Source organism: Penicillium brevicompactum (genome assembly GCF_028827555.1).
Source record: "Penicillium brevicompactum strain IBT 35665 chromosome Unknown utg000001l_segment0_segment1, whole genome shotgun sequence".
Classification (NCBI taxonomy): domain Eukaryota; kingdom Fungi; phylum Ascomycota; class Eurotiomycetes; order Eurotiales; family Aspergillaceae; genus Penicillium; species Penicillium brevicompactum.
The window spans coordinates 421,356-449,334 of record NW_026623204.1 but is presented as its reverse complement, the minus strand read 5'-3'; the positions used below and the strand labels follow the sequence as shown (position 1 = coordinate 449,334).

Genomic DNA, 27,979 nt, shown 5'->3' with positions numbered 1-27,979 from the left:
CGTGTTTTGCAAGTTCGAAATCCAGAGCTAAGACGAAGTTTTTTTTTTTCTTCCTTTTCATTTTTAATCATTGAGCTAGTGTCCGCAAGGCATAGGTATCCCGAAAAAAGATCTTTGAGCCATAGCCCAGTCGTAAGAAAGGAGGGATCGGAAATTAGTCGGTTTAGAACAAGAAGACAGCAACGGTAGATAGAACTCCAATCACAACGTTGGGAATGAAAGCAACGACGCTCGCTCCAGCACTGCGGTGGTGAGTATCAACGCCAGTGGTTTTGTTGGTCGAAGCGGTCGAGCTGTTGGAAGGACGCTTGAAAGTAACCTTGTCGTTGTAATTGTAGCGCGAATCCCAAGGGAAGGGAGTGGTGTAGTTGTAGGTGGGATGCAACTTTCCATAGGTGCTCTTGACAACATCCAAGATACCGTTTCCAGCTGAACACTTCTCGTTGCTATCGGTAATTGGAATAGGCCAATCTGGTATGAACTTGGAGGTGTTTCCGGTTTCTTTGTCGCCGATGGACATGGGTCCTGGGTAGGTCTGGTTCAAGGTCAAGAAGGTCTTGTCGACTTCGTAATTGATGTAACCAGTCTTGTTAGCGACGATCTGGAAGATGTTGGCACCACAGTCCCAGCGACCCAGGGAAGGAAGACCCCAATTGGCAGAAACAGTAGCGATGCTGGAATAGTGGGTATAGAAGGTGTCATCTCTGGTACCCTGGAGATGCTCAGGAACGGCGCCTCCAACGAGAATACTGAAGATGCGGTTGTCCTTCTTGTAGGTCGAGTCTTCGTCGAATGTGAGAAGAACCAGAGTATCCTTCATGAAATAGTCGTTCTGGAATAAGTTGGCCATCCAGGGACGCTCCCACTTGGCAGCAAAGGTGATGTTGGTATCATGGGCGTCGTTAGTCATGTTCGGGGTAATGAAAGCCCACTGAGGAAGCTGCTTGGCCGAGAGATCATTCTCAAAATCCTCAAAGCTCTTGATAGAGCGTGCGCGAGAATCATTGGCAACAACCGAGTCATACAGAACCATGGGGTTGTGCTTGCGAACATAGTCAGGCTTGTAGCTGTGCTGGTTCGAGAAGTTGAACCCCTGGAAGCCGGCGTGAGGAATGTGCTCCTGATACTCAGCCCACGAGATGCTCTTGGTGTCAAGCAAGTCAGCAATAGAAGAGATGTTCTCAGGCATCTGCTTGAAGTCGTCATTGTCCATTCCGAAGGTGTCACCACCGGCGGCGGCACAGTAGTTGGGCTCCGAAGGGTGAGTGACAGCATAGAAGTTGGTGCTATTTAACGGTTGGTAAGAGACTACTCTCGATGTGTTTGATATATCAAGAACATTGATGACATTTGAAACTTACAGAAGAATGCCCTGAGATGCGAGCCACTGCATGTTGGTATCCGCGGCGGAGTCTTCGAAGTCCTACAGACTCGTCAATTGTCACGTTCCATGGGGCCTTGCAATTGCGTCACTTACAATGTTCTCCAGCCAGACCTGGTAGAAACGGTCGAAAGACAAGCCCTTGACACCAGAGGTGGTGATCTCTGGCTTGGTCGTCGCCGCTGCCGCTTCGATCTGCGCCAGAGCAGGCTCAGAGGTGGTGGCCGTGAGGCCGGCGACCAGAGCGGCCATCGCCAGAACACCAACGATAGTAAACTTCATGATGAAGGGATTGATCGTGAGTCTTTGGAAATGGGAGATTGGGGTGATGAGGTGAAGGAAGAAGGAAGAAATGATTACGCCTTGGAAGGTTTTTAACCTGTATGGAGGTGTCACTACGTTGGAGCCCTGGTCAAGAAAAGCATAGTACCTCACTAGGACCTGAGGTTCAGTGTCCTGTACAGCTTATCAGAAGGTAACTCGGGAGTATCCGAACTACGCTACCATTGGTCGGGGCTGGGCGTGCCGCCATGCGGCCTTCTGATTGGTCAATTCGGGGGCCGCTAGGGCCAAGCTTCCAGGGACAGCTTCTCTCTCGATTCTTTCAATCCGCTCAGCCCTACGTTCACTTGCTCTACGGAGTACTCTGTATCTCTCCTCGCTTATATTCAGTCAGGTGTACGAGGGTGTTTTCAAGTTACCAGGGTCACGCTGCTCGGGTAGTACAAGTTCACCTGTGCCCAATGATTTATGCCCGGGTTGAAACTTGCATATACTTTTGTATTCTTGCGATTCTCTACACACGATCACGTGCACACTTTGCCTATAGACTTCTATGTTTCTATATAGTAATTTGTTCACCGTTGTGGCACTTGGTGGGATGAACCATACCTGCCCAGATGGCCACCTAGATCTAAATTTGGCAGATTGATATACACATATACTATCACTTGTTTAAACAAAGAACTTTGTTAGTGTATTGGCTAGCATTTGTCTAAGTCTAAGCTGCATATAACACCCGATTTTGTAGGAAGTTCCAATGATGCTTCCAGCAAAAAGCTTGTAACACATGCTGCGATATAGAAAATACCTCCGAAGGTCCTCTAGGGCGACCATTCTTGGTATTCAGCCATATAATCCTCAAATTGACTAAGGTCTTACACCAGAACACTCTTCTTTTCTTCCAATATCAATTTGAGGCTCAACAAATGTCAAAAAAACACGCCGAGGATGGTACCCATCACGTGAGAAACAACCTCGGCTCCTAGTCCGGGGAACCGAGCGCAAGCAACGGGACCCATTTCCCCGTGCTCTCACAATCCGCACCTATCCACATATGCACGCGATGATTTCACGATGAGCTCGACTAACTTCGCCGCTGCCCAACAGCGGGTTCTTGAACGTCGTCGCCTGCGCGAGGCTGAATCCCGCGCCCGCCATACCGCTCAGCAGCGGGCTTCTCCGATCAGCCCGGCCATTGTCCAGCGCCTACCGTATCCGTTGAATCGATTACCCACTTCAGGATGGCGCATATGGAACTCTGTTAATGGCCGGGATGGAACAAAGCCTGCTTTTCGTGTTGGTCAGGTGGACGCTGAATTGTTGGATGAGGAGCTGCTGGGTCTGATGAAGGGCCAGGTTGGAGATGCTCTCAAATACTTCGGGGTATGTGTGGTCTGGGATATTTTAATGTTGATTGGTGTTCGTGGCTGACGATAAGGCAGCCTCAAATGCGCGAAGACTGGTCCCACGAGATTCAGTTTGCGCTGCGGGCTATTCTCTTCAAATTATCGATTTGGGATCATAATGCATCATATGGCGCTGCGCTACAAGGTCTCCAATACACCGATAGCCGAAGCAAAGGGCCTGTCTATTCCACCCCTACTAAATGGCAAAAGAGCGTGTATGGTTTATTGACGGTGGGCGGACGCTACGCTTGGGATAAGTGGGAGAGCTGGTTGATTGGGCAAGAAGGTGGCTATCAGGAGGTCAGTTTGACGAAACTCCATTCCACGTTGGCGATGACTTTGTACTGACGGAATTCGAAGCCATCGCAAGATATCCGCATGTTATCACGACTCACCGACTTTGTCTCGACCTCACACTCCATTGCCGCCTTCATTTCCTTCCTCGTGTTCCTAGTGAACGGCCGGTACCGTACCTTAGTCGACCGCCTCCTCCGCATACGCCTCACTCCTCCGTCAGCCCAAGCCAGCCGAGAAGTCTCCTTCGAATATCTGAACCGTCAATTGGTCTGGCACGCTTTCACCGAATTCCTTCTTTTCCTCCTTCCCCTGGTCGGAATAGGCCGCTGGCGGCGCTGGATCTCCCGCGCATGGCGGAAGATGGTCAATTCCGTGCGATCCAGCGGGGATGATGACGAGCCTTCCGAGAAGCAAGGGGAGCTGGCTTTCCTCCCGGAACGCACATGTGCCATCTGCTACCGGGATCAGAACCCCACATCTACGACAGAGACCGATGTGCTAGCGGCTTCTGCTTCGGGTGGCATCTCAGGCTCGGCGCAAACTGATATCACAAACCCTTACGAAACTGTTCCTTGTGGCTGTATATATTGCTTCGTCTGTATTGTGCAGAAGGTGGAAGGAGAGGAAGGCCAAGGGTGGACTTGTCTGAGATGTGGTGAGAATGTCAAGAAATGCCAGCCCTGGAATGGAGATGTCCTCGAAGAGGCACGGTCTCAGCCCGGTACTGGCAAGATCGTCGGCTTTGCCATGGATGGGGAGCCCGGCGATGAAACCCGGGACGCAGATCGTGACGAGGAAGATTTCGACAAGTCTAGTCCATTGCAAGAAATCAGTGCCGACGAGTCTTTACAGCATTCAGAGCAATGGTCCACCGTTGAGAAAGATGCCGACGAGGACACCGAGCATCCACCCGCGGCCCAATAACGGGTATGCTAGGTCTGCTTCGACACGGCAATTGCATTCTTGCATCATCATTCATGCTTATGGCCGGGTACATATTGATTTGCTTTTCTTCTCCCACTTGTTTATAAAGCTTTATTACTTCCAGGTGCTGCGGTTCCCGGGACCATTTGGCAGCGTATAGAAATTTGACGATACCCATCTTTGAATTATCCGTCTCCAACGTCAAGAGAAGTCGCTATCTCTCTCTGCAGTCAACGTTCCAAGAGTGCACCATCTCGGAAATTAAATACTGCTGGCCATGCTATGACGTGGTGGTTGATCATGAGGAATTTCCATAACATTGACCGGCTCTCCCAACCTTGGAAGTTGAATTTATTGCTCGAGGCTCCTTAATTGAAAACCAGCTCAAAGTCCGAGTCCACGGTTATTACATGGTATGGAGATCCCCCGGATCAGCCGAATGCTCGTAGGCGCAACTCCGAGTTTGATCTTAAATCGGCCAATTTTAACTGGACGACGCCCGAGGAACGCGGGGTCCACTGGGGTCGGTCTTCGCAGCGAGTTCCTCCTCGGCTGTGGATGAAGGCTATTTATCACTATCCTTGTTGCTGTGAACGCTGAATTGCATCAAGGTTAATTCCTTTCATTCACAATGTGTCCCTCCCACCCAATTGAGTCGAGCGCTGTCAGCGAATCCAAATATATCAACTTTCCCTCATTGCCGACAGACGCGAAGCACCCAGATGGATCCCCCGCACTCAATCGCCATTCCCACACTATCACCAAGGGACATGACTTCCCCGGTGCACGGGTAAGATAATTGAAACCTAGATAATGAGCTTTGCTGACTATGCCAGGCTATGCTCTACGCCGCCGGTGTCCCCGACAAGGAAGCAATGGCCAAAAGCCCACATGTCGGTGTTGCTTCAGTGTGGTGGGAAGGAAACCCCTGCAACATGCACCTGATGGATCTGGCCAAGACTGTCAAGAAATCTGTCTGTGAGCAGGGCATGCTTGGATGGCAATATAATACCATTGGTGTTTCGGATGCCATCACCATGGGCAGTGAAGGTATGTCAGATAAGGACCAGCTCTCTCAAGGTTGAAAGAACTAATCATTTGCTAGGAATGAGATTCTCCCTCCAGACCCGTGAAGTCATCGCCGACAGTATCGAGACCGTCACCTGTGCGCAATACCACGATGCATGCATTGCGATTCCCGGTTGCGACAAGAACATGCCTGGTGTGGTCATGGGCATGGCGCGCCACAACCGCCCTTCAATCATGATCTACGGTGGAACTATTGGTATTGGATACTCCGATCACTTGCGGAAGCCCATCAACGTCTCAACCTGCTTTGAGGCTGCGGGTGCCTATGCCTACGGTACGCTGCGCCAGCCCGATGACGGCGGCGACACGACCAAGACTCAAGATGAGATCATGGACGATTTGGAAAAGCATGCTTGTCCTGGCGCTGGCGCTTGTGGCGGTATGTTCACGGCTAATACCATGGCTACGGCCATTGAGTCGATGGGCTTGTCGCTTCCTGGTTCGTCTTCGACGCCCGCTGAATCGCCGTCCAAGATGCGTGAGTGTGTACGTGCTGCCGATGCCATCAAGGTCTGCTTGGAGAAGAACATCAAGCCACGAGATCTCTTGACCAAGCGTTCATTCGAGAACGCTCTCGTCATGACCATGGCACTGGGCGGTAGTACTAACGGTGTACTTCATTTCTTGGCCATGGCCAGGACGGCCGACGTGGACTTGACATTGGATGATATCCAGCGAGTCAGTAACAAAATTCCCTTCATCGCCAACCTGTCACCCAGTGGCAAGTACTACATGGCGGATCTGTATGAGATTGGAGGTATCCCGTCTGTTCAGAAGCTGCTGATCGCGGCCGGTCTGCTCGACGGTGATATTCCTACAGTGACGGGCAAGACGCTGGCTGAGAACGTCGCCTCCTTCCCCTCCCTTCCGGAAGGACAGGATCTCATCCGGCCTTTGAGTAACCCAATTAAGTCAAGCGGCCACTTGCAGATCTTACGTGGCAACCTTGCACCCGGCGGTGCCGTCGCCAAGATCACCGGCAAGGAAGGCCTAAGCTTCACCGGTAAAGCTCGCGTCTTTGACAAGGAGCGCCAGCTCAACGATGCACTCAACGAGGGCCGTATCCCTCGCGGCGAGAACCTTGTCATCATCGTGCGTTACGAGGGCCCTAAGGGTGGACCGGGGATGCCGGAACAGCTTAAGGCTAGTGCCGCCCTGATGGGAGCCAAGCTGACGAACGTGGCATTGATCACCGATGGTCGGTACTCAGGGGCCAGCCACGGTTTCATTGTTGGTCACATTGTGCCGGAAGCCGCGGTCGGTGGTCCGATTGCTCTTGTTCGTGATGGTGATATCATCACCATCGACGCTGAGACTAATAGTTTATCAATGGACGTGTCGGACGAGGAACTTGCTGAGAGACGTCGTCAGTGGACGCCTCCTTCACCGCAAATCACCCGTGGTGTGCTGGCCAAGTACGCACGATTGGTCAGTGATGCGTCACAAGGAGCCATGACTGATCTGTTTTGATTTTATTGAGATCTACATTTAAAAACATAGCATGTTTTGGAAAAGGAATTGAATAATGTTGTTATGATCTACAAATAGGTCTTCCACCGGGTTTCTAGAAGACGGAAACATTCGATGACATGATCTTCATGGATCCGCTGGGAATGGGCCAGTAGAGAGTGAGAAGCTCCCCATGCTAAATTACGGTGAAACGGGGGTAGTCCGATCCGATGACCTTGGAGACGGAGACTATTACGTGAAATTACATAGTAGACTAGTACTCGCTAGGCCGAGAGGAGCAAAAACAAGGATTTGCGCATCGCGAGCCCGATTTATGCTTAAGATCTTGATCTATAGAGGTACATCGGCTTCCATAGTAAACTCCATAGTTAAGCAAGTACCCCCTCGCCTGGCTGCAGGGCAAGTGGGACCACTGGGCGGTGAGTCATTCCCCCACGCCGTCCATCCCGAGGCTCTGAATGGCTGAGCCGCTCTTTCACTACTTTTTCTTCTTCTTGCAACTCTTTTCAACGTTGTCGATCTCGCCTTGCTTATTGGCTTTGGCGCTCTTTCCGCTGTGTCCAAAGAGCATCAGACGCCCCCTCGCGTGGTTCTTGGCTCTAGGGGGCTCTGCAAGAGTCCAGAACTCCTCCGCCTCTACTTAATCATGGCGTTCGGCACCATTTACGAGCCCGCAGCTATCTCGCGACTCGTAGACTCGATTCGCTCAACGACTTCAAACAGCCCTTTCTCTGACATCTCCGGCTATTTTCGCGGCCTCTACCGCAATGACAAGGTGAATTGGGGTCAAGTTGTGTTCTTGACTACTTGTGTCGTCGCAATGACTGGATGTGGACTTATTTCGTCGCTCGTGCGGCGCAAGTGGTCACGGTCGCCTCTTTCACAAAGGTCCTCTCGCAACGGCTCCAAGTCGTCTTCCAAGGGCCTCAGCTCTTCGGAGGAGGATGACTATGAAGATGAGGACTATGATAGCAATGCATCTTTGCGCCATGGTACCAACCCCAACTATAAGCCCAAGGAGGACTGGCTTTCTGAGCCTCAAAAGCAGAGCTCGGATGGTAAGTGGACATCGGTTGTACTTGGATCTCATGACCTTGCTAACCTTGCGACAGCGCATAAGACAGATCCCGGCATTCTCAAGAAATTCACTACCTACAACTCCTATACAACCTCTGTGGCTACGTACCCCGCCATCCGCACTTTCTACAGCCCTCACCCCCAACTTGCTCGACTTCCTACCAAACCGACCCCTCTGCCTCTGATTGTGGTTGTGCATGGACTTGGCGGATCTCTTGCACAATTCCACCACCTTCTGACTAGTCTGTCAAACGTTGGATCCTGCTTTGGTATTGACTTACCAGGGTGTGGACTGTCCAAGTTCTCACCAACGGAATGGGATGCATACTCCGTGGAAGCATTGTCGGAACTATTGGTCGAAGCAATCGATCAGCACCGGGACCGCGAGGCTGGTCAGGAGGTCATTCTGGTAGGACACAGCCTGGGTGCTTCCTTGTGCGCCCTCTTGGCTTCCACTACTTCCTCAATTGGCTCAAAGCTGAAGGACCACATTATCGGACTTGTTGCGATATGTCCACGGGCGTCACCCCCATCTGCAGAAGAGACGTCCAAATTCCGCAAACTTCTCTATGTCCCTGGGGTTGTCTTTGACCTGTGGCGCCGCTGGGACCGACGTGGCGGAGAACAAAGCGCTAGTGTGATGCGCATGGTCGGTAGCAATGCCGACACAGAGACCCGTGACCTTCAAATTCGCTTCAACAAGCAGAGCCAGACCCCTGTTTGGCGAAGAATGGCGTGGGGGACACTTCCCAACTACAACGAGAAAGGCGATGCGATTGGCGGAATGCCTGGCGAACAGGTCTGGGCGGGGATCCGCATGCCAGTCCTGTTGATCGCCGGAGAGGCGGATGCCGTCACCAAACCAGTTGAAGTCCAGAAGCTTTTGAAATTCTTTGGTGACGCTTCAGTCCACACTGCTATCAACACCAGTGACAGCAGCATCATTCCAGACGCTTCTCGAATTCATGACCATATGTCAACCTCGGCTAGCGATCTGGCCAATGAAAAGGAGTATGGGCTCCTGGCCTCTGAGAAATTACTTGAAACCGGCCAGCGGAAGCGGGTGGTCAAATCTGCAATCCTACCGGCACCAGCATCTCATGCACTGCTCTATGACCGGGCGACGTACCGCACACTTGCGGGAATTGTGCAAGACTTCTTCTCGTCGAACATTGACAAGCGTCTTGGTCTGGGCTGGCAATTGCAGTGTATGAACACTTCTGGAAAGTGGGATGTCAAGAACCTTGCCAAGTGGAAGAAGGTTGCGCCAGTTTCAGAACCCATTGCCAACACTTTCGCTGCGATGAAGATGCTGCGTGAGGTTGACGAGGAACACAATCCTGTGACATTCTCTGCAAAGTATCACGATCGCATTCACGCCGTTATCGACATCAGTCATGAAAGCCCGGTGTACAATCCGGCTGAAATGGAGAAGGGTGGGATTCGCTATTGCAAACATCCTACCGTGTCCAAGATTCCCCCGACTCCAGATGAAACACGAGACTTCATCGCTCTGGTCGGTAAACTTCAAGAGGAAATTGACCAGAAGATGGAGAAGCGTACGGACGAGGAGAAATCATTGCCTCGTCCATTGGTTGGTGTTCACTGTCACTATGGCTACAACCGGACTGGGTTCTTGATCACCTGTTACTTGATCGAGCATCTTGGTTTCAATGTGCAGGATGCCATTGACGAGTTCAATCGATGCCGGCCACCTGGTATCCGACATGGACATTTCGTCGACACATTGTTTGTAAGGTATTGCGTTGGGCTGAAGAGAGCACCCACGCTGTAATTCATATTGTTTCGGGCGTTCCAAGGGTAGATTGGGGGTTTTGGGCCATGGCATTGGGAGATAGGGCTTCACTTCAATTGTTAATTCACGAATTATGACAACTACCATGAAATAGAATTTTGCTTTTAGCTTTTTACGGATGGCTGTGAGCTCCCCAATTATTCACTTCACTAAATTGGATAAAAAGTGCTTCGTAAACAGTGACCTCAGTAAAGAGAATGATTAAAGCTCGGCTTGGTCCATTTGAGCCGCATGTTTGCACCAGTAAGGCCCGTCCTTTTGAAGTCCAGGGGTTTGTTTGTAATCACGTGATGCATTTTCGCTGACTGATCCATGTAAGGCTCCAAGGCATTAACTCGCTTAACCGAGAGGCTAACCCCAAAATGGACACAAGCGAACGGCCCACAGATCCAACCCGCCCAGCGTTGTGCGTGTCTTGAAATTTTGAGCGACTCTTCGACTTCGACCCTGCCCACCTCGACGCCCAACGCCTCTCTCTCTCTAATCCCTACCCTTCGACACCTCGACAAGTCGCCAAAATGGGTGGTGTTACCGTTCGCGATGTGGACGTAAGTGTCCTGCTCGATTTTTACAGGTCATTCACCAGGTCTGCTTTGATGCGCACGATTCGTTTCTGGATGCACGGATATCACAACTTCGGTCGGTCAGCTTCGCCAGGGTGGAAATGCTTCGCACGGAATACGCAACACCGTCAGTGACATTGGGTTCATCGCGATGGGAATATCACCAATCATTGAAGGGTACACATGCTTGATTTGAGGGGCCAAGTCTTGTCGGTTTACATATCTGACACTCACTCATATTCCATGTGTGATGCTCAGTACTGGTGCTCGATAGTGACAACACACTGGCGAAGTTATACGACCGATCTCCACGCCTTCAAGAAACGAATTCGACACATCAAATTTGCAGACCTTGACCGATTTACGCATCTGAGCCCCGTACTAACATATCATTCTCCTACAGGCGCAGAAGTTCATCTCTGCCTACTCTGCTTTCCTGAAGCGTCAGGGAAAGCTCCCCATCCCCGGATGGGTTGACACTGTCAAGACCTCTGCCTCCAACGAGCTTCCTCCCCAGGATGCTGACTGGTACGAAGCACCAGCCACGAAACATTGAAGTTCAAGAATTGACATGAAGAAGGTTCTACGTCCGCGCCGCCGCCTGTGCCCGCCACATCTACATGCGCAAGACCGTCGGTGTCGGCCGTCTTCGCAAGGTCCACGGCTCCACCAAGAACCGTGGTTCCCGCCCCGCTCACCACGTCGATGCCTCCGGCTCCGTTGACCGCAAGGCCCTCCAGGCCCTCGAGAAGATCGGTGTTCTCGAGACCGACGAGGACAAGGGTGGTCGCCGCATCACCCAGTCCGGCCAGCGTGATCTTGACCGTATCGCCAAGACCACCGTCGACGAGGAGGAGGAGTCCGATGAGGAATAAACGTATCGCAAACAATGGGCTTTTACTAGTTCGGGGATAAGTCGTTTATTTTTGTCTTTTGCTTTGCGGGGCATGTTCGAAATGACGACACAAATAAAAATTCGGAGCTTGCGGTCCCTCGACTTTACGTTTGTTTCTTTTTATTCCAATTCATATTTTTCTGACGACCAGACGGGGCTACTAGCGGAGAGAGATTGGGCGGTGGAGAGTGCATGAGGATGAGGCATCTTTCAGGAGACTTGAACGAGAGAAGAGAGCGGACGAGACGTTTCCCCACCCCCTCCTTTTTCTGTCGAGGCACATCTTCATGTGCGTTAGACGGAGGGGATCTTTTTTCCCTTTGACATGTTTTTATGATCTCCCTCACCTCTTTGACCCCGAACCACCCCACGGCGTCTTTGTTCTCGTTTTCTCTCGCGGTCTCCTGGAAATAAAGAGCATGTCTAAACACTTCAAAACTGTTCCCAATCTCGTGTAGACGTAGATGTAGGGTGCTTTATGGATTTGATACTGTTGGCTCTGGCCGGCTAGTGTCTTTTGATATTGCCCAGGTGATCGCATGGGCCTCGCTAGGTCTGTCAGTAGGCACTGTGTTATCATGTATGTTCATGTTCTATATGCATGTCCAAGTACATCTCAACTTTGAATGACATCTATCTGCACTTTATTTCTTTCCTGACTGAGCCGCAGTGTCCTATAAGTGCGATTAGTACCAAAATCAAACACAACCCAAGGTGTGTAGCTTACCAGATAGACCTGATAGAATTGCATCTTGATATCCTCACCCTCTTTGTGAGGCGCGAAGACAACCCGTCCAGCCCAAGGCACATACACATCGTTATCGGGGTTTGCCTTGAGTCTATAGTTCACACCACCATAGAGCATGATCTCATCGTCACCGCCGAAGTAGATGCGCGTCGGTGTGTGTCGGCGCGAAGCAACATGTGTCCACAGACCGTGGCGAAGTGGGAGAATTGCTGTTAAAGCTTGTTAGCTAGGTTCCAGCCAAGCGTCGACATATACTGAGATTGGACACAATGAGTCCGAGGTCGGGATATGTAGATGAGCTTTAGAGAGATTCAATGGAGATGTTCGTACCACTAGCGCCCTTAGCCTCCTTTGATCCCATGATCAGCGTCGCATCTTCAGTGAATTGCTGGACGTATTTCTCGTGCAGGGATTCTGTGTCGCTGGTGCGGTAGAAGTCTTCCATAAATGCGACAAGCGCAGCACCGCGGGGTGGTGCGCGAGCCGTGTCGTAGGCAATTTGATAAGACATTCTGGATGAGGTTATAATATTTGCAATTGAGACTGGAGTGAGTCGTAAGTAGTTGAAGAAAAGAGAAAATGAACAGGATATAGAGTTCTAATGACGGTAAAGACCCATTTCATCATGAGGGGAACCGTCGGAAGGGGCGTATCCGATCTTATCGCGACGGTATACTTCAATGTAGGTTTCTAATTTCTGCGCAGATTCAAATGTTATGTAGGATGAGCTGTCCTAATCCCAGACATAGGATATACCATGTCTGTTGAAAGCATGATGATTTATTCCAATGGGCTCACTGGGTATGGCTGACTCTCCGTGGCTTCATGTCACCGTCGGCAATATGTGATGCACAGCACTCGCGGAGTATAGGAAGGGTATTGATAAGTTTTTGTGCTTTCTGGTCCTGAATGCTGTGTCATGTCAACATCAATGGATTTGCTGCATTTCTCATGGATTCAAGTGTTTGCTCCAACACATTGCCCACAATACACTTCGGAAGCCATCGCATCGGAAGTGGGGACCCATATCCGCGTAGTGCCACATTCAAATTGCAAAGAATTGCATCCAAGGACAGTGCCTAATAAAATCTCGCCTGTTCGTCGTCTCTTGGTTTACCCATGTATGGGTTGGTCAAAGCTTTGGGATCTGGGATTTTTAATGGGCTATCTCGGTATATTTTGTCATATATAGTCTATTCCAAAATTGACTCTCAGTTCCGGTTAATAAAAAAGTCCAACGGCAGATTCAGATCACGGCATTGCTTCAAGTCCGCCAACCCTGTCATCACCGAAGGCCACTGGAGTACTCGCATCTGGCCGCCGCTCTTGAACGACTCCCATGGACCACTAGTTTTGATTTCATGGGTGGTATTCGTGTACCCTCTTGCCTTCAAGAACGCAGGATCAGGCGTTGGCCTTCCATTTCTTGCAAAGCTTGCCCATGAATCTAGCACGTATTGGCTAAATGGTAGATCAAAATCATCTCGAAATGGCAGACTCTGGCGGCGGAAAGTCCCAAATATGTAGAACAACTCCCCAGAGTGGCATCTGAAGTACTCTTTGCTGGGATCACCATCCGGAAACTCTTCTGTGATAGGCGCATTGCACACGGGGGGATTGGGTGACCAGCCAGGCATCTGATACGAGCGGTTGAACTCGTAGTAGAAGATGTCAGGGAAAATATGGTTCTTCAAGCCTGCATGAGAAGTTGCTGCATCAATGCAGCGAAACATACCATCTGTAGCTACACGAGATGATACATTGAATATATCTAGTGTGGCGTTGGAGGTCGATGGAACGGGAAATAATTGGCTTTCTGAAATTATGCCAGGAAGATCGGAGCTGTTGAGGAAGGCTCGAAACGTTTCTCCTTCTGAGGGATAGCCTATCATAGCAGCACCATCGTCTCTCATGGTGCCAATCATGAGTGGGACTCTAGCAGTGGATGTTGAGTTGGTGAGATCCAGTTCTGTTGTTTGGAGATAAACACCATCCACAACTAGGTAACGTGCCGTGTGTTCGAGACTCGAGATTGATGTTGCAGGAAGGGCTCTGAGGCACTCGACAGGCGAAACAGCCTGTGTGCAGTTGGTTTCGCTCAAAATCGCCTTTCCCACGATTTCCATTTCCTGCGATATGGAATAGTATTTCGAATAGGTTGTGCCGTATCCCAAGCCTCCTAGATTGCTCTGCATTATTGCCGCAGAAAACTTGCCTCGTGCCTTTGGGGATGCGAGCAGTGCTCTGACTGATCCAGCACCAGCAGATTGTCCAAATATCGTGATCCTGTCTGGATCACCACCAAAATCCTTGATGTTCAGACGAACCCATTCCAGGGCTATGATCTGGTCTGCTAGACCATAATTCCCAGTTGTTTTCCCGTCGTCGAGCGCGAGAAAACCCAAAGTCCCTAGACGATAATTTATTGCAACCACAACTACATCGCCTCGAGAGGCGAGATTGCTGCCGTCGAAGGTTGGATCGCTAGAAGTGCCGCCTGTGAATGCTCCACCGTGTATCCAAAACATCACAGGCTTGAGGTTCTTCTTTGTGGTTTTGGCGGGTAAAGGAATATAAGGGGTCCAAATGTTGAGGAACAAGCAATCTTCTGAGCCACTTGTGCCTTGTACACACTCGGACCCATAATCGAGCGCCGATGCACTCTCGTTGCTGCCTTTGTATAGTTCTGAGTATTCCCATCGTCGTGGCTGTTTTGCATATCTGACGCCCAGAAATCGGAAGCTGCAACGATCACGAAATCTAAATCAAACATTAGCGGCTAGCCCAAGGCTGCTCAACCCAAGATACGATCCCACCCGATTAGTTGTTGATTGCCAGACTCCACCACCAATCGCCATCTCTCATTTGTATCTTGGGATGTGCTGTTGGAATATGGAGCGGTCTGTGTGCATATCACAGGCAGTCTCTTTTGTGGGGAAGCATGGTTGATCTGGCCATCTGCGTTGATGGTTGATGACTTTTGGTTGTGGGCAGCAGTCCAAAACTGTTGTTTTGGGGAATAACTACCGAGATACACGAGGTAATCCAAGTCACTTTGAATAAATTCGAAGCCTGAGTCACTTCTCCAGAGAGTTTCCCCGAGCTCCAGGCAGCTTTTGGTTGCTTCTTGCCACGTCCTAGGGCCAAGAATCAAAACCGCCGAGCCAGACAGAGGACTTTCACCTTCTGGGAGTGTAGAGGTAAGTTGATTATCATCCTCATAAGAAAGCAGTGTTTTAGCCTACCCATCAAGTCATTATGAAAGATTAAAGAAATGTCGGAGTTGAGAGATGCTGGGCTGGCTACAGCGCTGGCAGTGGCAGCCAAAATGAGGCACGCTGCCACAAGGTTGATCATGGTTCACACGCTATCATAGATCTATTGACATAAGAGCAAGCGTTAAAGAGACTTTTATGCTCGAATTTTGAAACAATGGGCTTCAAGCATAATTAAATTGTTTGCTCATCCTACCCCACGGCCAGACACCCTTGATTAAATAGGATGGTCTGGCTTCATTTACCCTGGGTTAATGGGGGTGAGACTTTCGTTTTATCCGAAGCCATTGGATCGACATGAGAGACCATTCTCCATTGCACCTAGTGACAAATCAGTTATAGACCGAAAACTCCTACCCCGCACATCATGGTGCCGTGAAAGCACCCTAAACCCATCCCACTTGTCTAGTCTCGACATTCGATCAAGGTCATTGACTGAAAAACTCGGGGTCCACCTCAACACACCTATGCCATATATCCGACGCAATGTCAGACAATAAACCTCCACCACCGCCCCCTTCCTGCACCGGAGGAGCTAGGCCCAAAAGTTTCACCTGCTGTATTGAAGATGAGAAGTTCCTCTCCAAGCAAATATTTTCCACCTCATTCTTCCCGCGCTCTAGACCAGGATCCAACCCCGGCAGGTCTTTACTTCTTCTATGGTTCTCTGCAAGATCCAAGTCTACTTGTAGATATTTTGAAACTCGAAAGCCCTCCCACTCTCCGGCCAGCGCACATCAACGGCTTCACAAGCCGGCTTTGGGGTCATTACCCAGCTTTACTAAGGGGGATTTAGATGACACAGTCACAGGTACTGTGTATGAGGTACCTACTATGAATGGTGCCAAAAGGCTGGCAGATTACGAAGGCCCCAGCTATCAACCAATACCCTGTGATGTTCTATATGCCGATGATGATGTTCCTTCTCAGGCAAAAGCATATGTGTTCCTTTTTGTTGGAAACTCGCGTGACCTGAGTGAGGGTTCATTTGACCTGGAGAAATGGCTGGAGAGAAGGGCATTGATGAAAGACACCATGAAGCCTGTTCCTCGTACGTGAGGACTTCTACCCGCCATGGAATTCGACAATTTCTTCAAAGGTGAAGCAATGAATCTCCCCCTCTCTCCCTCTCTAAAAAAAACAACAATATATCCTGTTCATAGCTTGTACTTTTCTAGCTGTGAGCACAAGAGTTCATGCAAAGAACATACACTACAAGGGTTTAGTCCTCCGACTTCAAACCGGTGAGGTTGTCAGCACCCACGATGCATAGAACATTCTCTCTATCTAAGCTTTTGTTCCACAGTAATCTTAGCAATGAAGATTTGACTCAAGCTTTTATCAGCGAGTACATGAGCACAACTACGCGTCACTTGCAGGAATGTTTTCAACGTTGGAAGCGACTCTGAGCAGTGTTCGGATATAGTCAATCTTAGGGTTATACTATCTAAATGCGCAGATCTACATGGCCCTCGTCGGTTATCTGCGGCTCCACACTCACAGATGAATATCGTCCGTGCACGTATCTCAAGTATAAACACCAATAGGTTGATTGCGCCAGATTGCTGGCCACCGAAATCATGGCTTTATCGCTTTGGAAAATGTCAAAAATGTCAAAATCAATGATCCTGGAGCCAGGGCTGGCGGATAGTCAAATGAACCCCGGGTCAAAAGCTCACATGTACCTGCAATGACAACCTCGGAGTGGCAGATACAAGGTTGGACGCCTGTTCGTCGGGATGACGGCGTCGCACATTGGGGCGTAGTAGGTACATACGTAAGTGGGCGTTCGTGTTCCAATGTCGATCTACTAAATAAGTTCGCCCGTGGCCGACCTAATGCCAACTTGGAGCTATTGATGGATGGTCTAATTTTCCCTGTCGGCCGACGATTGAATAAACAGTGGGCTTCGGACAAGCTGTGTTATGTACCTTTCATATGTGCATGCTATACAAATAGTACCTTGCATCTTTGCCCAAGAAGATCTCGATATCCATAGATCCATGATCTCATCTGGCTCAAATCCGAAGCTGAGCCTCAAATTGTAGAAGGTGGCTATTTGTGTAGTCCACCATTGAACAAACCAAGGTACTGTAATTTGCGATACTTTCCGGGTCACGTTACCGCGCAAAACCCTCGCTAGGAATGACAGATATTCATGGACAATACTTTCCAAATAAGCTGAGTGTGATGAACATACATATTATGCCATTGTCCTAATAATGGCGACCCGCTTTGTGGCTTTTTTTTGTAGCCCTGTTTACGAGGCTGCGTAATCAAAACCTGAATGCTCCTAATCTACAGTTCCCACTTAATCCCGAGGTCCCCAAACAAGGCGCGCTATCGGTTCCAAGGAAAGAATGTAATGCTGCATATTTTGACACATTGATCGTTGCCCCGTCATACTTCCGAGGAATGGCCCTAGTGCGAGGTCAATGTACGACATACAAGCCACTTGTATACTTTTGTTGGGAGTTGGAGCGGGCGCCGATATCCCCAATGCGGAGTAGATGCAAGCCCCTGCATGCTACCTTCTCTACTCCCCTCGGGATGGATTATGGAGTACGGAGTACATATGCAAAAATATAACCCCTCAACGGCATCAACGCCGAGTTCGGATGTTGGTTCCTGTGCTGACTGTACACGAAAATGGTCTCAGGTCAATGATCTGAGTCAGAGATACTTTCTAATTCGGGGCACGCTTGGGTACACGTAGTGGCGACACCCCTCTGCGCCGGAAGGAGCATATTGCCATAATTGAATAATAGCCAGGAATGGAACACCGTGCCCTAGATGCCCAAGCGCTTGTCACCGGTACAACTGACGTCAAGGGCCAAGTCCAGATTGTGGTGGGACCCGAGGATAAGTGGATGTACCCAGTACTTAGCGTAGGTAGATACACGAAGTAGAGGGGGTTGGAGGGGCAATTCTCGTAGAAAATACTGTAGACGTAATGTCACATTGGCAAAGGAATAAAATGATTGACCAGTGCATACGGAGTATATGAAAACGGTCTTTTAAGTGATTTCATACTTTTATAACCTCCACAGCCTGTGGTGAGTAGAATGGTCCACGTGCCTTGGGGGACGGTTATCAGCCGATGGGAATAGGGTTACGCCCTGGAGCGCTATAAGCGTTCAAAAGCGCACGAGCACTCGGGATCTTCATGACTGGCTGATAACCAACTTGGCATGAGGGGTTTCTTTTTCTTTCTAGTCAGGTACCTTTCCTGTGAACTTGATTTTCAGATCGGTTCTAGGATTACTTCGTAGTGTGCGGTCTATACTGTATGCTGGATGTACTATGAGGGAGCCGTGAATGAGGCTATATATCCAATATGAATGGAAATATCTAGCAAATACAGAGTACTATATCATAGATATAATAGATGTAATAGATAGAAGAAACAGAATAAGTAATAATGCAGTAATTGTATAGAAAACCGGACGCACCCGGTCACGATGCGCCAATCATTCGGCCCCGAGGCCCACGCGCTTTCCTTATGCTGCGCCTGCGGAGTGCCATACTTGGACCTTCCATGGGGGGGTACTTCTCTACTTCTCTGCCTTGTACTATGAGTACTTCCCTCACCCCTCTATTCTATTCTTCTCCTTTCAAATACCCCATACTCTTTCCATCCCTTGATCCTCATAGATCAGGTCGCGTTAAGTGATCTGTCCTTATCGCGACTTATCTCCGCCCCTTACCGCGTCGCATCCCCTGCGTGGAAAGCCCTAAGCAGTCAAAGCAGTCAAAACAGTCTGACAACTTCACTTGTTCTGTGACTTTGTCTCTTCAGTGAAAGGTGTGTGTTTCTCGTCTCTCATTCTTTGTTATTCTTTCAATCTCGAATCCTTTGAGTCCAGTTGCCACTTCCGTGTTTCTTCCCGTGGTACTGCTTTGTCGCGTTTTGGAACAGGTCTTCTGACTCATATATACATTACGCGCAGGTCCTCTCCTTTCACTTTCATTTTCTCTCTCATCATGGCTCCTCAAACAACCTCCAGCATTGCTATGGCTCTTGCTGGCAAGACTGGCAAGACTGCTTCTGTTGATATTCCGCATGCAGGTGTGGGCCGCCCTACGCGACCCGGACAGCCTGCCATGCTTCCCACGCCACCCAACTCTATTTCACCAACTCTCCCTCCTACCTTCCAGCGGGTGACTCTCTCCCCGGGATCTCCTCTGTCTACAGTCCCTCAACTGGACTCGGATATTGATCTCCATGATGGCGTTGAGTCCAACTCTACCGACCGGGACGAGCTCGATAGCACTGGCGATATCACCCCTGGCATGCTCGCCAAGTATCACCTCCCCGAGATCCTGCTTCAGCAAGGACCTCTTGCCATCCGCCACGTCATGGGCCATTTGACAACCTCAGTCCCTGGCTTTGCACGAATTCCACCCGCGAAAGCACGCAGATTGGTCGTGGCCGCGCTAGAGGGCCGAGGCAACGGCGGAAGTGGAGACGTGGTTTTCGAGAAGATCGGTTGGGGTCGCTGGGACGCACGACGTCGTGGAGAGCCCGCTCGCGATCTCGTGTCTGCATCCCCTCCTTCCAGTGTGGGAGGCTCTCTCCATCGCGGCGTCCAGATCCAAGGCCAGTCCAGCTGGCAGGGCGGCAACCGTCACCCTTACCGGATGAGCTTTGCCGAATCTACTGCCTTCTCGTATACCGACGACTACGGAATGCACGGTGATCTCGACGTGCTCGAGCACGAAGCTGACAAGATGTCGCTGGATGGCGAGGAGTACTGCTCGTCATCGGAAGCGCCGGATGAGATCCAAGAGAACGAGTGGGACGAAGGCGACGTTACCGACGAGGAAGACTGGGCGCAGATTGGTGCTGATGCATTGCGTGCACGTTCCATGAACACCGGTAGTTTCATGAACGACGCTGCGCGGGCCAAGCCTCAGCCTGGCGGTATCTTCCCCGCCACCTGTCCCGGTCCCTCTCATGCTCCCCAGATTCCCCGCACCATCGATAACCAGGAACGTGCGGCTGTGGAGGCGCTCCTCCGACTGGGCTCCATGTAGTCCTCGCATTTTCGGCGTTTTCGACTTTGGGTTTCTTACTTCTCTTCTCTTTATTTTTGCCCCGCATAGCCGCAGCTGGTCTGGACCGCTGTTGCGCTATCGACGATCCAGAAAATTCTCGGCTGCTAGGTGCAGTGCACAGTGGCGTGGTATTCGCAACGGATGCTTCTCTTCTTTTTATCATGACGCCCACGACAACTCTGACAGTCTTTTCATGACAAGTCAATACCCCCTCTTCCTCTTCTCTTCGGCGTTATTCTTGCATCGGTCGTGGCTTGGCTGCTTTCTCTTTTTTCACACTTTCATACGGATTTTAATAATTTTCTCTGCTTTTCGTTTATATCGGCAATCCACCAATCTGCGACGAGTCTTACGAAATGATCTGGTCGTCTTTATTGATCCCACTGGTTTCAATTCTAGGATATCTTCGTTTGATTGTCTCAGTCATCTTCACTGATCCCACTGAGAATTGTCGATCTCCGCCTCCCTTTTTCTGTTCGTTTTCCATGTTTTCGTCTGTGCCCAGTGCACATCCATGTACATGCAGGTCTTATCATCTTGCGTCGTCTTTATTTATTCGGGTTGAGGTGGACACTTGTTCACCGGGGATGGGAGTACATAGTCCCTTAGATAGTTCACAATATCCGGTGCTATTCGCACGGTTCTACTCATAATCTCTACTCCACCGTCTATGCCGTACACCTTTAGTATTCCATGCACCAGCGCGAGCCTAATTCATATAAAAAGTCAAGTTCAATTCAAAACAATGCAACACCCGAATCAACAAATACCCATCCTAATGTCTAAGAACATACATTAAACGCCCAAGCAATAAGATCCATCGTACACAGCCAAACCCAGAAATGCACTACACTTCCCTAGTCCAATCCAATCAACTCAAATCAATCCCCAACCTTGGAGCCCAAATCACTTTTCATGCACATCATTAATCTTCTTCCAAACCTCCTTCTCAACCTCAACAAGCTTCCCCCCCCCCACCGCATCCACCCCTTCGCCGCCCCAATAAACCCCTCCTCCTCCTGAGGAAAGATACTATCCGCTCCCCCACCACTCCCACTCCCCCCACTAAACGGTAACTGAGGCCTCCCCGCCGAAGTAGGATACACAGAGCCATACGACGCAGATGTCGAATTAGGCGTAGCAGGTGTAAACGAGTATGGCTGTGCATACGCTCTAGGCGCAGGTGCAGACGCAGGCGCCGGTGCAGGAGGAGAATTATGAACCTCACCTGCCTTGGGCGGAGGCGCAACAGAGCCTGTCTTTGTTGGATGCTCGGGTCTAGAGACTGGTTGAGGAGCTGGAGGTGTGCGTGTGATGGATGTTGCGGATTCAGGGAAGGAGGTTGAGGAGGGTTCTTCTGAGTGTGGTGCTGGGGTTGGGCCCGGTGGTGCGGCGCCAGGTTGTGCGGGTGGTGGTGGTGGTAGGTTCTGTGCGGGAGCTGTGGTTGTGGTTGTTGCTGGTGCTGTTACTGGTTCTGGCGCTGATGCTGTTGGTGCTGTTGTGGCGCTGGGTGGTTCGGAGGATGACTCCATTGCAGTGGCGGTTGTGGTATCTGGGGTTGTGCCTTGGTCAGATGCGCTGGCGCTGGCGTTGGCGTTCACCGGCGCAGATGTATAGGTTTTGACTCCTGACATTGTGGGACTTTGTTTCTTGTTTGAAGTTTGGAAGTTGATAGTGGAGAGGGTCAGGGGGAAGCTTTGGGGTTGGAAAGGAGCTGAAGGTTCAGACGTCATGGCATCCGCTGTGGAGCCCCTGCCGCTTTGGGATGCTTTGATGCTTTGGGATGCTTTTGCTTTATGCGGCAACCGGCATGGGCAGTGTTTAGTTGGCATAGATGATAGACTCAGGTGGTAAACCTGGCTCCTGATGATTGTTTTGCGTGCATAGAGTAAACGTTGATCCTTAAATCTCACATTGATTGCTTGTATCACTGGAGGTCCTGGGTACTTTTGCCATATTCATAATCAATATCTAGAGGTTCAGCAAGTTATTGAAAGCCTGCTCATTGAGGATTTGAGTTTCTTTTTTCTCTTCTTGATGTTCTCTCTCACACCCAGATCGAGCACACTAAGCACAGGCCCCGGTGGCTCTCAGCTGATACCCCCTCGCACTTCAATCACTGTTGTCAGAATTTGCGTGACTTTTGACAGACGTAGGGAGCATTTCAGAGTGAACAGGACAAAGGAAAAATTTCAGGGGTGAAGTATCTCAATTACTGCTCGGAATTAGATACTGATGTCCTTACAATTGATTCTACAGGTTTCATGATACACGTTTACAATGGAGTTTGATGAAAGAAAAAAAGAAAGAGTTGCAGGCAGTAAAGTACATTGGGTACATAAAGGGAAGAATCACCATTCTATGCTTCAAGATCCCCGAACCCATTCTTGACGCATCTATCTTTTGACGACCACTTCGTCGGTTCCACACCAAGCGGTTACACAAGGCGGGAGATTACCCCGGGCTAGTATAACTACATCGGTAAGTTATCACATTTCAGCGAATAACTTAGAACTTCTTGCCGAGGAGGAGGAGCTGAGCCTTGTCGTAGATGGACAGGACACCAGCACCGGCAACACCACGGAGGATGTTGGCACCGGCACCCTTGAAGAGAGACTTGACACCCTCCTTGGCGACGATCTGGCGGGCAGCATCCATGGAGGAGGAGTACTTGACGGCCTCACCGGAGGTCATCATCATGCGGCGACGGACGGTGTCAAGGGGGTAAGAGGCAACACCGGCACCGGTGGTGACGGTCCAGCCGAGCAGGAAGGAGGCGAGGAAGGAGCCCTCAAGAGGACCGACAAGGAGAACGGGCTTGATGGAGTCGTACATTCCGAAGTAGAGACCACGGTAAACGACAATTCCGAGAACGGAAGGACCGAAACCACGGTAGAGACCGGCGAGACCGTCGGAGGCGAGGGTCTTGCGGTAGACATCCACGAGACCGTTGAACTGGCGCTCACCGGTACCCTTGGCGGACTTGGCGTCGTTGGCGAGACGGGTACGGGCGTAGTCCAGGGAGTAGACGAAGAGGAGAGAAGTGGCACCAGCGGCCTGGGATCTGTTAGCATGGTCCAAGCGCGCAGAGATTTTTCAAAGGGGTACATACACCACCGGAGGCAAGGTTACCCATCATCCACTTGGTGTATCCATCACGGTCCTTCTTGTAGGCGAACATGGACTTGTAGGTGTCACGGAAGGCAAAGTTAAGAGCCTGGGTGGGGAAGTAACGGATGACGTTGGCAGTGTTTCCACGCCAGAGAGAGACGACACCCTCAGCGGCGGCGGTGCGCTTGAAGCAGTCACCGATACCGTTGTACTTGCGGTCGAGACGACCGGCCTTGAGCATCTCATCCTGTTTTGGTTGTTAGAGACAGTCGCGGATGGTTGCCGAATGCGGTGAACTTCAAGAGGAAACTTTTCTCGACCAAATGTAACAAGCTGAAATCAAGTTTGTTGTTTCTGCTTGGTTTTCAAAAGATTCAAAGACGATTGAAAATTTCAGTCGGGATCGATTCCCCCTTGGAGCTCACTTCACTTTGGCGTAGGGAGCAGTCATGACCAACCTGGTTCTGGATCAGGAGCTTGATACGCTCAATGGGGGCAGCAGCGGTCTTGGAGACAGCGGCGGAAACACCACCCACTAGAAGAGGGTTAGTATTAGTTTTTCGCGAAAAGCTGACTGGTGCCAGTGATTCGAATTGTAGTGATCACGTACTAAGGAAGTCGACAACGAAGCCCTGAAAGGAATGTTAGCATCGTGCTTCTCTATTTGGTTCATTTGAAGCACTCGAGTCGTTCTTTCGAGCCATTGAATCGTGTTGACAATTCGAGGCTCTCCCAATAACTCGGCGACAACAAAGGGGATCACTTACGGGCATGCCGAAGACCGACTTGTCGGCCTGGTTAACGTCACCGGAACCCATTTTGAATGTAGTGCAAAAAGAAGATGCAAAAAAAAGAGAGGAGATGGAGAGTGTCAAGAAGGAAGAAACACCAGGGATAAAGAGGGAAGAAAAAGGAAGAGCCAGAGGCGGGAAGGGGGGCCAGAAAAAAAAATACGACGGGAAAAAAGCGAGCACAGGCCGCCTGCACCCAATCAGGACGCCCAGGGGGGCAATATTACGGAAATTACCCCGTATTGGGCGGTATCAACTTGCCTCCTGCCGATATCTCCCGATCCACTGAAAATTCTGCAATCTGGCCTGCTCCTATTTTTCCTGACCTTTTTATGGGGTTATGGGGTTCCATTTGGTCGTGTCTGGTCTAATTGGCTTAAGCTGTCTGTCCTCTCAATTCCAGTCAATTATGTACAAAAATATCCAAAGGATCCAAGTATAAAATGAACCTCTAGACAACTGTCTCTTCCGGCTCACGGTCCAAGCGCAGTACGGTAGGGGTACGGCGTAAAATCCCCCCAATGCCGGGCCTCCACTCCCCGGCCTCCTTTTATCCTGCCCGGCTATCCGATGGCGAACCGGTGAAATTCAATCATCTGCAACTTTCGCGGACTATTAATACAGCGGATAGATGTACTTCAGTCAAACACGTTTTAAGAAATATCCGTGACTATATAGTTCGTACGCTCTACGGAGTACTCCCTCGGTCGACGAGAACCTTTTGAAGTCTCTGAGCTCCTTTGTCTGCTAGCTTGGTCTTGAAAGCTCTCCACGGCAACCTCGGAACTATTCCATGCACAAAAGGGTATCTTGCTCCGTATGGTTCATTCAATTCTCCATAGCTGCAGCTCTGCAAGCTCAAGCAAAATGTGATTCCTCGTTGGCGCGGCAATGGAGCAACGGATGTGAGGGATAACCCGGTTCGATATGAGACATTTTTTTCCCCTGCGAGCCTATTGATATGTCGCAGGTACAAGATTCGTGGCCATTGCTCACCGCATGGACGATGTACCACGGTACTTCACATGATAAACCCAGTACGGGACTACGGAGAGCGGGAAGCCCAATTAATCCACTTTCGACCTTGATCTCAGGGAATTTTTTTCATAGCTTGCAGACTACGCGTCAATCCTCCGTATCAGATTGGACCTTCGCAGTGGATAGCTCTGTTAGCTTCGTTGCGGTCTAAACAACCCGTCTCTTCCCCCAGCAACGGTAGTGGGTCCCGGTCGCATGGGCGTTTGCCGCTTTGAGCTCTGCGAGGTCCGGCGATTGTTGATGGGAACTCGATCGTTCGGAGTGCTCCATTTATGTTTGATGGATGAATACTATTTGCTCTGTCTGTGGCTCCTTCTCATACAACCTGATAGATGGATAGTTTTGGAGCTTGGTGAGTCTATACTCCGGGGGTACTCGGTTTAGAATGGGAAAGCCAGATATATATACAATTTCCAGGTTTCAAGGTTGAGCCACCACAAAACTCCATCCAGCACAGCAATCCATGGATTGTTTTGACCATGACCCAGGGCTCTACAATTATTCCATTTCCTTCCAAGGTTGGTGGCTATTCAATTGAGTCGGTCTACTGTCGAGATTACCATCTCGGTCTCTCTAATTTCCAAATCCCAAAAGGGTTCCAAGGTTGGGACCAGATGAATAGGTTAAATCTTGGAACATGAAGGAGAATGTTTTATTTCATACAATCGGGTACTAGCTATAAACAATAGAAATGCATCAACATGCTTAGTGCTTCTTCGAGCGCTTTCTCTTCTTCTTTGATCCATCACCCTCCCTGATATCAAGCTTGGTCTCATTCTCCTCGGGCTGAGCTTTAGGTTGAACATCACCACCAAACTTGAACTCAGGTCCGTTCTCATCACCGAAAGTGTCCTTGCGCCACTCGCGGAGTCGGGCCTTCTTGCCAAGCTTCTTGAGATCACGCTGCTTCTGCTCCTCCTCACGGAAGGAAGCCAGCTTCTTCAGACCGGCGAACTTGTTCAGCTGTGTGTCGTCTGCCATGAGGATATCACGTGCAGTTAAACCGAAGCTCTGCGGCGAGGTTTCGCGGTAGCGGAACTTCGTGGCGTTCTTCTTGGTAGCTCCAGGGAGCAGTGTGATGTCGAGATCGAGGTTGCGCTCAACGGCATCGTCAATGCGCATACGGTCTTTGCGGGCTTCGCGTTTTTGAATGCGCTTTTCCTCTGCCTTGCTCTTCTTCTTAGAGCCGGAGGCCTCAGCCTCATCATCCTCCTCGCCTTCTGATGCCTCGACAGTGGGCTGCGCTTCCTCATCCTCGTAGTCGGGGATCAGGTCGTTGATATCAATATCATCATCCCATGTAGGCTTCTTGGGCTTCTTCTTCTTGGAATCGCCATCACTGCCTTCGGCGTCGTCATAGTATTCCTCTCCGAATCGCTTCTGCATCTCTGCCTCCCAGTTCTCATCATCCCAGGAAGCATCCAGGAAGCGGGACCAGTCCTCATCTGTGAAGTTAGAGGCCCGAAGCCCAGCAACTTCCTTGATCTGGTCGACCTTCTTCTGAAGTTCCTCGGTCTTGAGCTTGCGGAGGCGGTTCTTCTCAGTCTCGCGCTGTTTCTTTTCCTCGTCCTTTTGCTGGCGCTCCGCGTCACGGATCTTCTTACGAGAGCTCTTCTCATCACGACGAACGGATTGCTGGTTGGTGAGATCACGAGAGTGGGTGACCAGAGCCTCGTTCATTTTGTTGGGGTCCTCGAAGCGGAAGTTGTACGCTTCCTCGAAGGCGTCGGCCCGATTGAAGTCGTCGTCATCATCTGAGTCAAACGGCTGCATCTCGGCCTTGTTGGTGGGAAGCCAAGCTCGCGCTGAAAGGAAGTTGGACAAGAAAGTTTCGGGGTCCTTGTCCGCATTTTCAATGTCGAGTTTAATTTCTTCCTTGGGCAGAGAAAGGTCTTGACCAGGCTTGCGGACCAAGAACTCATCGGCATCTTCCATTTCGTCATCAGAGTTAGCTGCCGCTCCGTGCATTTCCTTCACGATGTTGTTCTTCAAGTCCGCCTGTTCCTGGGCGTAGGTCCTGGGAGCATTCTCTTCCTCGGCTGGGTCGACACCCTTCAGGAGGTTATCGGTGTGGTACTGTCGCAGAGTCATAGACTTCTCCTTTGGTTCTTTGGCAGCATCGACGGCCTCCGGATCGTACTTGGTGTAGAATGTGACATCTTTATCGTAAACACGGGGGTCCTTCGAGCGGATGGCCTTCAAAGTGGCGGAAATCTCGGCATCCAAAGCTTCAGTAGCGAGCTCAGCATTATCGTCTTCCTCCTCATCGGTTGAGTCGTCTGATTCTTCAGCGGCTTGGCGGTTTCCAAGACTGGATGATTTGCCGTACTTGGCCTCCACTATACTATCGCATTAGCAACATATCAAATCAAGTATCAAATTCCAGCGCATACATCTAGCAACCTCCTCTCGCTTCTTGTTGTGTTCGAATCGTCGAGCGAATTCTTCGTTGATCTTGAACGCAGCATCAGGCGACTGCTTGCCAAGCAGAACACCACCGGATTCGTCTCCAGAATCGCTGTCGCTATCGTGCTCCAGGAGCTTGCGCATCTTCTTAGAAGGAGGCTCCATTATGTTTTGTGAAATTGAAGACTTGGTGAAATGCGTAGACCCGCAAATGGCAAATTGGCAGTAAAAAAAATCTCACACCGCCCCCAAACCGCCCGGAAGATCAGGCACCGAGGCAGGAACTTCAATCACTGACGTAGCCAATTAGATCATTCCATCCCCGGAGGCTCAGGGCTGAGTGTCTTCAAAG

General features: G+C 50.3%; 12 protein-coding genes across 12 annotated transcripts; 6 read left to right on the top strand and 6 right to left on the bottom strand.

Annotated features, from left to right (window-relative positions):
• Window positions 1-163: 163 nt before the first annotated feature.
• Window positions 164-1,663, bottom strand: N7506_002617 (acid phosphatase PHOa; the record flags this gene model as incomplete). Its single annotated transcript, XM_056951912.1, has 3 exons — window positions 164-1,286; window positions 1,362-1,423; window positions 1,478-1,663. 3 exons carry the CDS (start codon window positions 1,661-1,663, stop codon window positions 164-166), a joined length of 1,371 nt encoding a protein of 456 aa, XP_056815063.1.
• Window positions 1,664-2,737: 1,074 nt separating this feature from the next.
• Window positions 2,738-4,290, top strand: N7506_002616 (pex2/pex10/pex12 family protein; the record flags this gene model as incomplete). The annotated part of the gene is made up of 3 exons (XM_056951911.1): window positions 2,738-3,046; window positions 3,106-3,369; window positions 3,430-4,290. 3 exons carry the CDS (start codon window positions 2,738-2,740, stop codon window positions 4,288-4,290), a joined length of 1,434 nt encoding a protein of 477 aa, XP_056815062.1.
• Window positions 4,291-4,921: 631 nt separating this feature from the next.
• On the top strand, window positions 4,922-6,849 carry ilv3B (putative mitochondrial dihydroxy acid dehydratase; the record flags this gene model as incomplete). Its single annotated transcript, XM_056951910.1, has 3 exons — window positions 4,922-5,080; window positions 5,127-5,340; window positions 5,396-6,849. The coding sequence occupies 3 exons, from the start codon at window positions 4,922-4,924 to the stop codon at window positions 6,847-6,849; spliced, it is 1,827 nt and encodes a 608-aa protein (XP_056815061.1).
• Window positions 6,850-7,495: 646 nt separating this feature from the next.
• N7506_002614 (RNA 5'-triphosphatase domain-containing protein) lies at window positions 7,496-9,721 on the top strand (the record flags this gene model as incomplete). The annotated part of the gene is made up of 1 exon (XM_056951909.1): window positions 7,496-9,721. One exon carries the CDS (start codon window positions 7,496-7,498, stop codon window positions 9,719-9,721), a length of 2,226 nt encoding a protein of 741 aa, XP_056815060.1.
• A 539-nt stretch (window positions 9,722-10,260) lies between these two features.
• N7506_002613 (40S ribosomal protein eS19) lies at window positions 10,261-11,180 on the top strand (the record flags this gene model as incomplete). Its single annotated transcript, XM_056951908.1, has 3 exons — window positions 10,261-10,290; window positions 10,709-10,833; window positions 10,886-11,180. The coding sequence occupies 3 exons, from the start codon at window positions 10,261-10,263 to the stop codon at window positions 11,178-11,180; spliced, it is 450 nt and encodes a 149-aa protein (XP_056815059.1).
• Window positions 11,181-11,844: 664 nt separating this feature from the next.
• Window positions 11,845-12,459, bottom strand: N7506_002612 (uncharacterized protein; the record flags this gene model as incomplete). Its single annotated transcript, XM_056951907.1, has 3 exons — window positions 11,845-11,874; window positions 11,928-12,157; window positions 12,279-12,459. 3 exons carry the CDS (start codon window positions 12,457-12,459, stop codon window positions 11,845-11,847), a joined length of 441 nt encoding a protein of 146 aa, XP_056815058.1.
• Window positions 12,460-13,159: 700 nt separating this feature from the next.
• Window positions 13,160-15,305, bottom strand: N7506_002611 (uncharacterized protein; the record flags this gene model as incomplete). The annotated part of the gene is made up of 3 exons (XM_056951906.1): window positions 13,160-14,708; window positions 14,765-15,134; window positions 15,194-15,305. 3 exons carry the CDS (start codon window positions 15,303-15,305, stop codon window positions 13,160-13,162), a joined length of 2,031 nt encoding a protein of 676 aa, XP_056815057.1.
• Window positions 15,306-15,709: 404 nt separating this feature from the next.
• N7506_002610 (uncharacterized protein) lies at window positions 15,710-16,496 on the top strand (the record flags this gene model as incomplete). Its single annotated transcript, XM_056951905.1, has 2 exons — window positions 15,710-16,274; window positions 16,402-16,496. 2 exons carry the CDS (start codon window positions 15,710-15,712, stop codon window positions 16,494-16,496), a joined length of 660 nt encoding a protein of 219 aa, XP_056815056.1.
• Window positions 16,497-19,207: 2,711 nt separating this feature from the next.
• On the top strand, window positions 19,208-20,260 carry N7506_002609 (uncharacterized protein; the record flags this gene model as incomplete). The annotated part of the gene is made up of 1 exon (XM_056951904.1): window positions 19,208-20,260. One exon carries the CDS (start codon window positions 19,208-19,210, stop codon window positions 20,258-20,260), a length of 1,053 nt encoding a protein of 350 aa, XP_056815055.1.
• Window positions 20,261-21,162: 902 nt separating this feature from the next.
• Window positions 21,163-21,915, bottom strand: N7506_002608 (uncharacterized protein; the record flags this gene model as incomplete). Its single annotated transcript, XM_056951903.1, has 1 exon — window positions 21,163-21,915. The coding sequence occupies one exon, from the start codon at window positions 21,913-21,915 to the stop codon at window positions 21,163-21,165; it is 753 nt and encodes a 250-aa protein (XP_056815054.1).
• An 874-nt stretch (window positions 21,916-22,789) lies between these two features.
• Window positions 22,790-24,210, bottom strand: N7506_002607 (putative mitochondrial ADP,ATP carrier protein (Ant); the record flags this gene model as incomplete). The annotated part of the gene is made up of 5 exons (XM_056951902.1): window positions 22,790-23,338; window positions 23,394-23,639; window positions 23,851-23,927; window positions 24,003-24,024; window positions 24,160-24,210. The coding sequence occupies 5 exons, from the start codon at window positions 24,208-24,210 to the stop codon at window positions 22,790-22,792; spliced, it is 945 nt and encodes a 314-aa protein (XP_056815053.1).
• A 1,716-nt stretch (window positions 24,211-25,926) lies between these two features.
• Window positions 25,927-27,792, bottom strand: N7506_002606 (KRI1 family protein; the record flags this gene model as incomplete). The annotated part of the gene is made up of 2 exons (XM_056951901.1): window positions 25,927-27,560; window positions 27,615-27,792. 2 exons carry the CDS (start codon window positions 27,790-27,792, stop codon window positions 25,927-25,929), a joined length of 1,812 nt encoding a protein of 603 aa, XP_056815052.1.
• Between the last annotated feature and the right edge of the window lie 187 nt (window positions 27,793-27,979).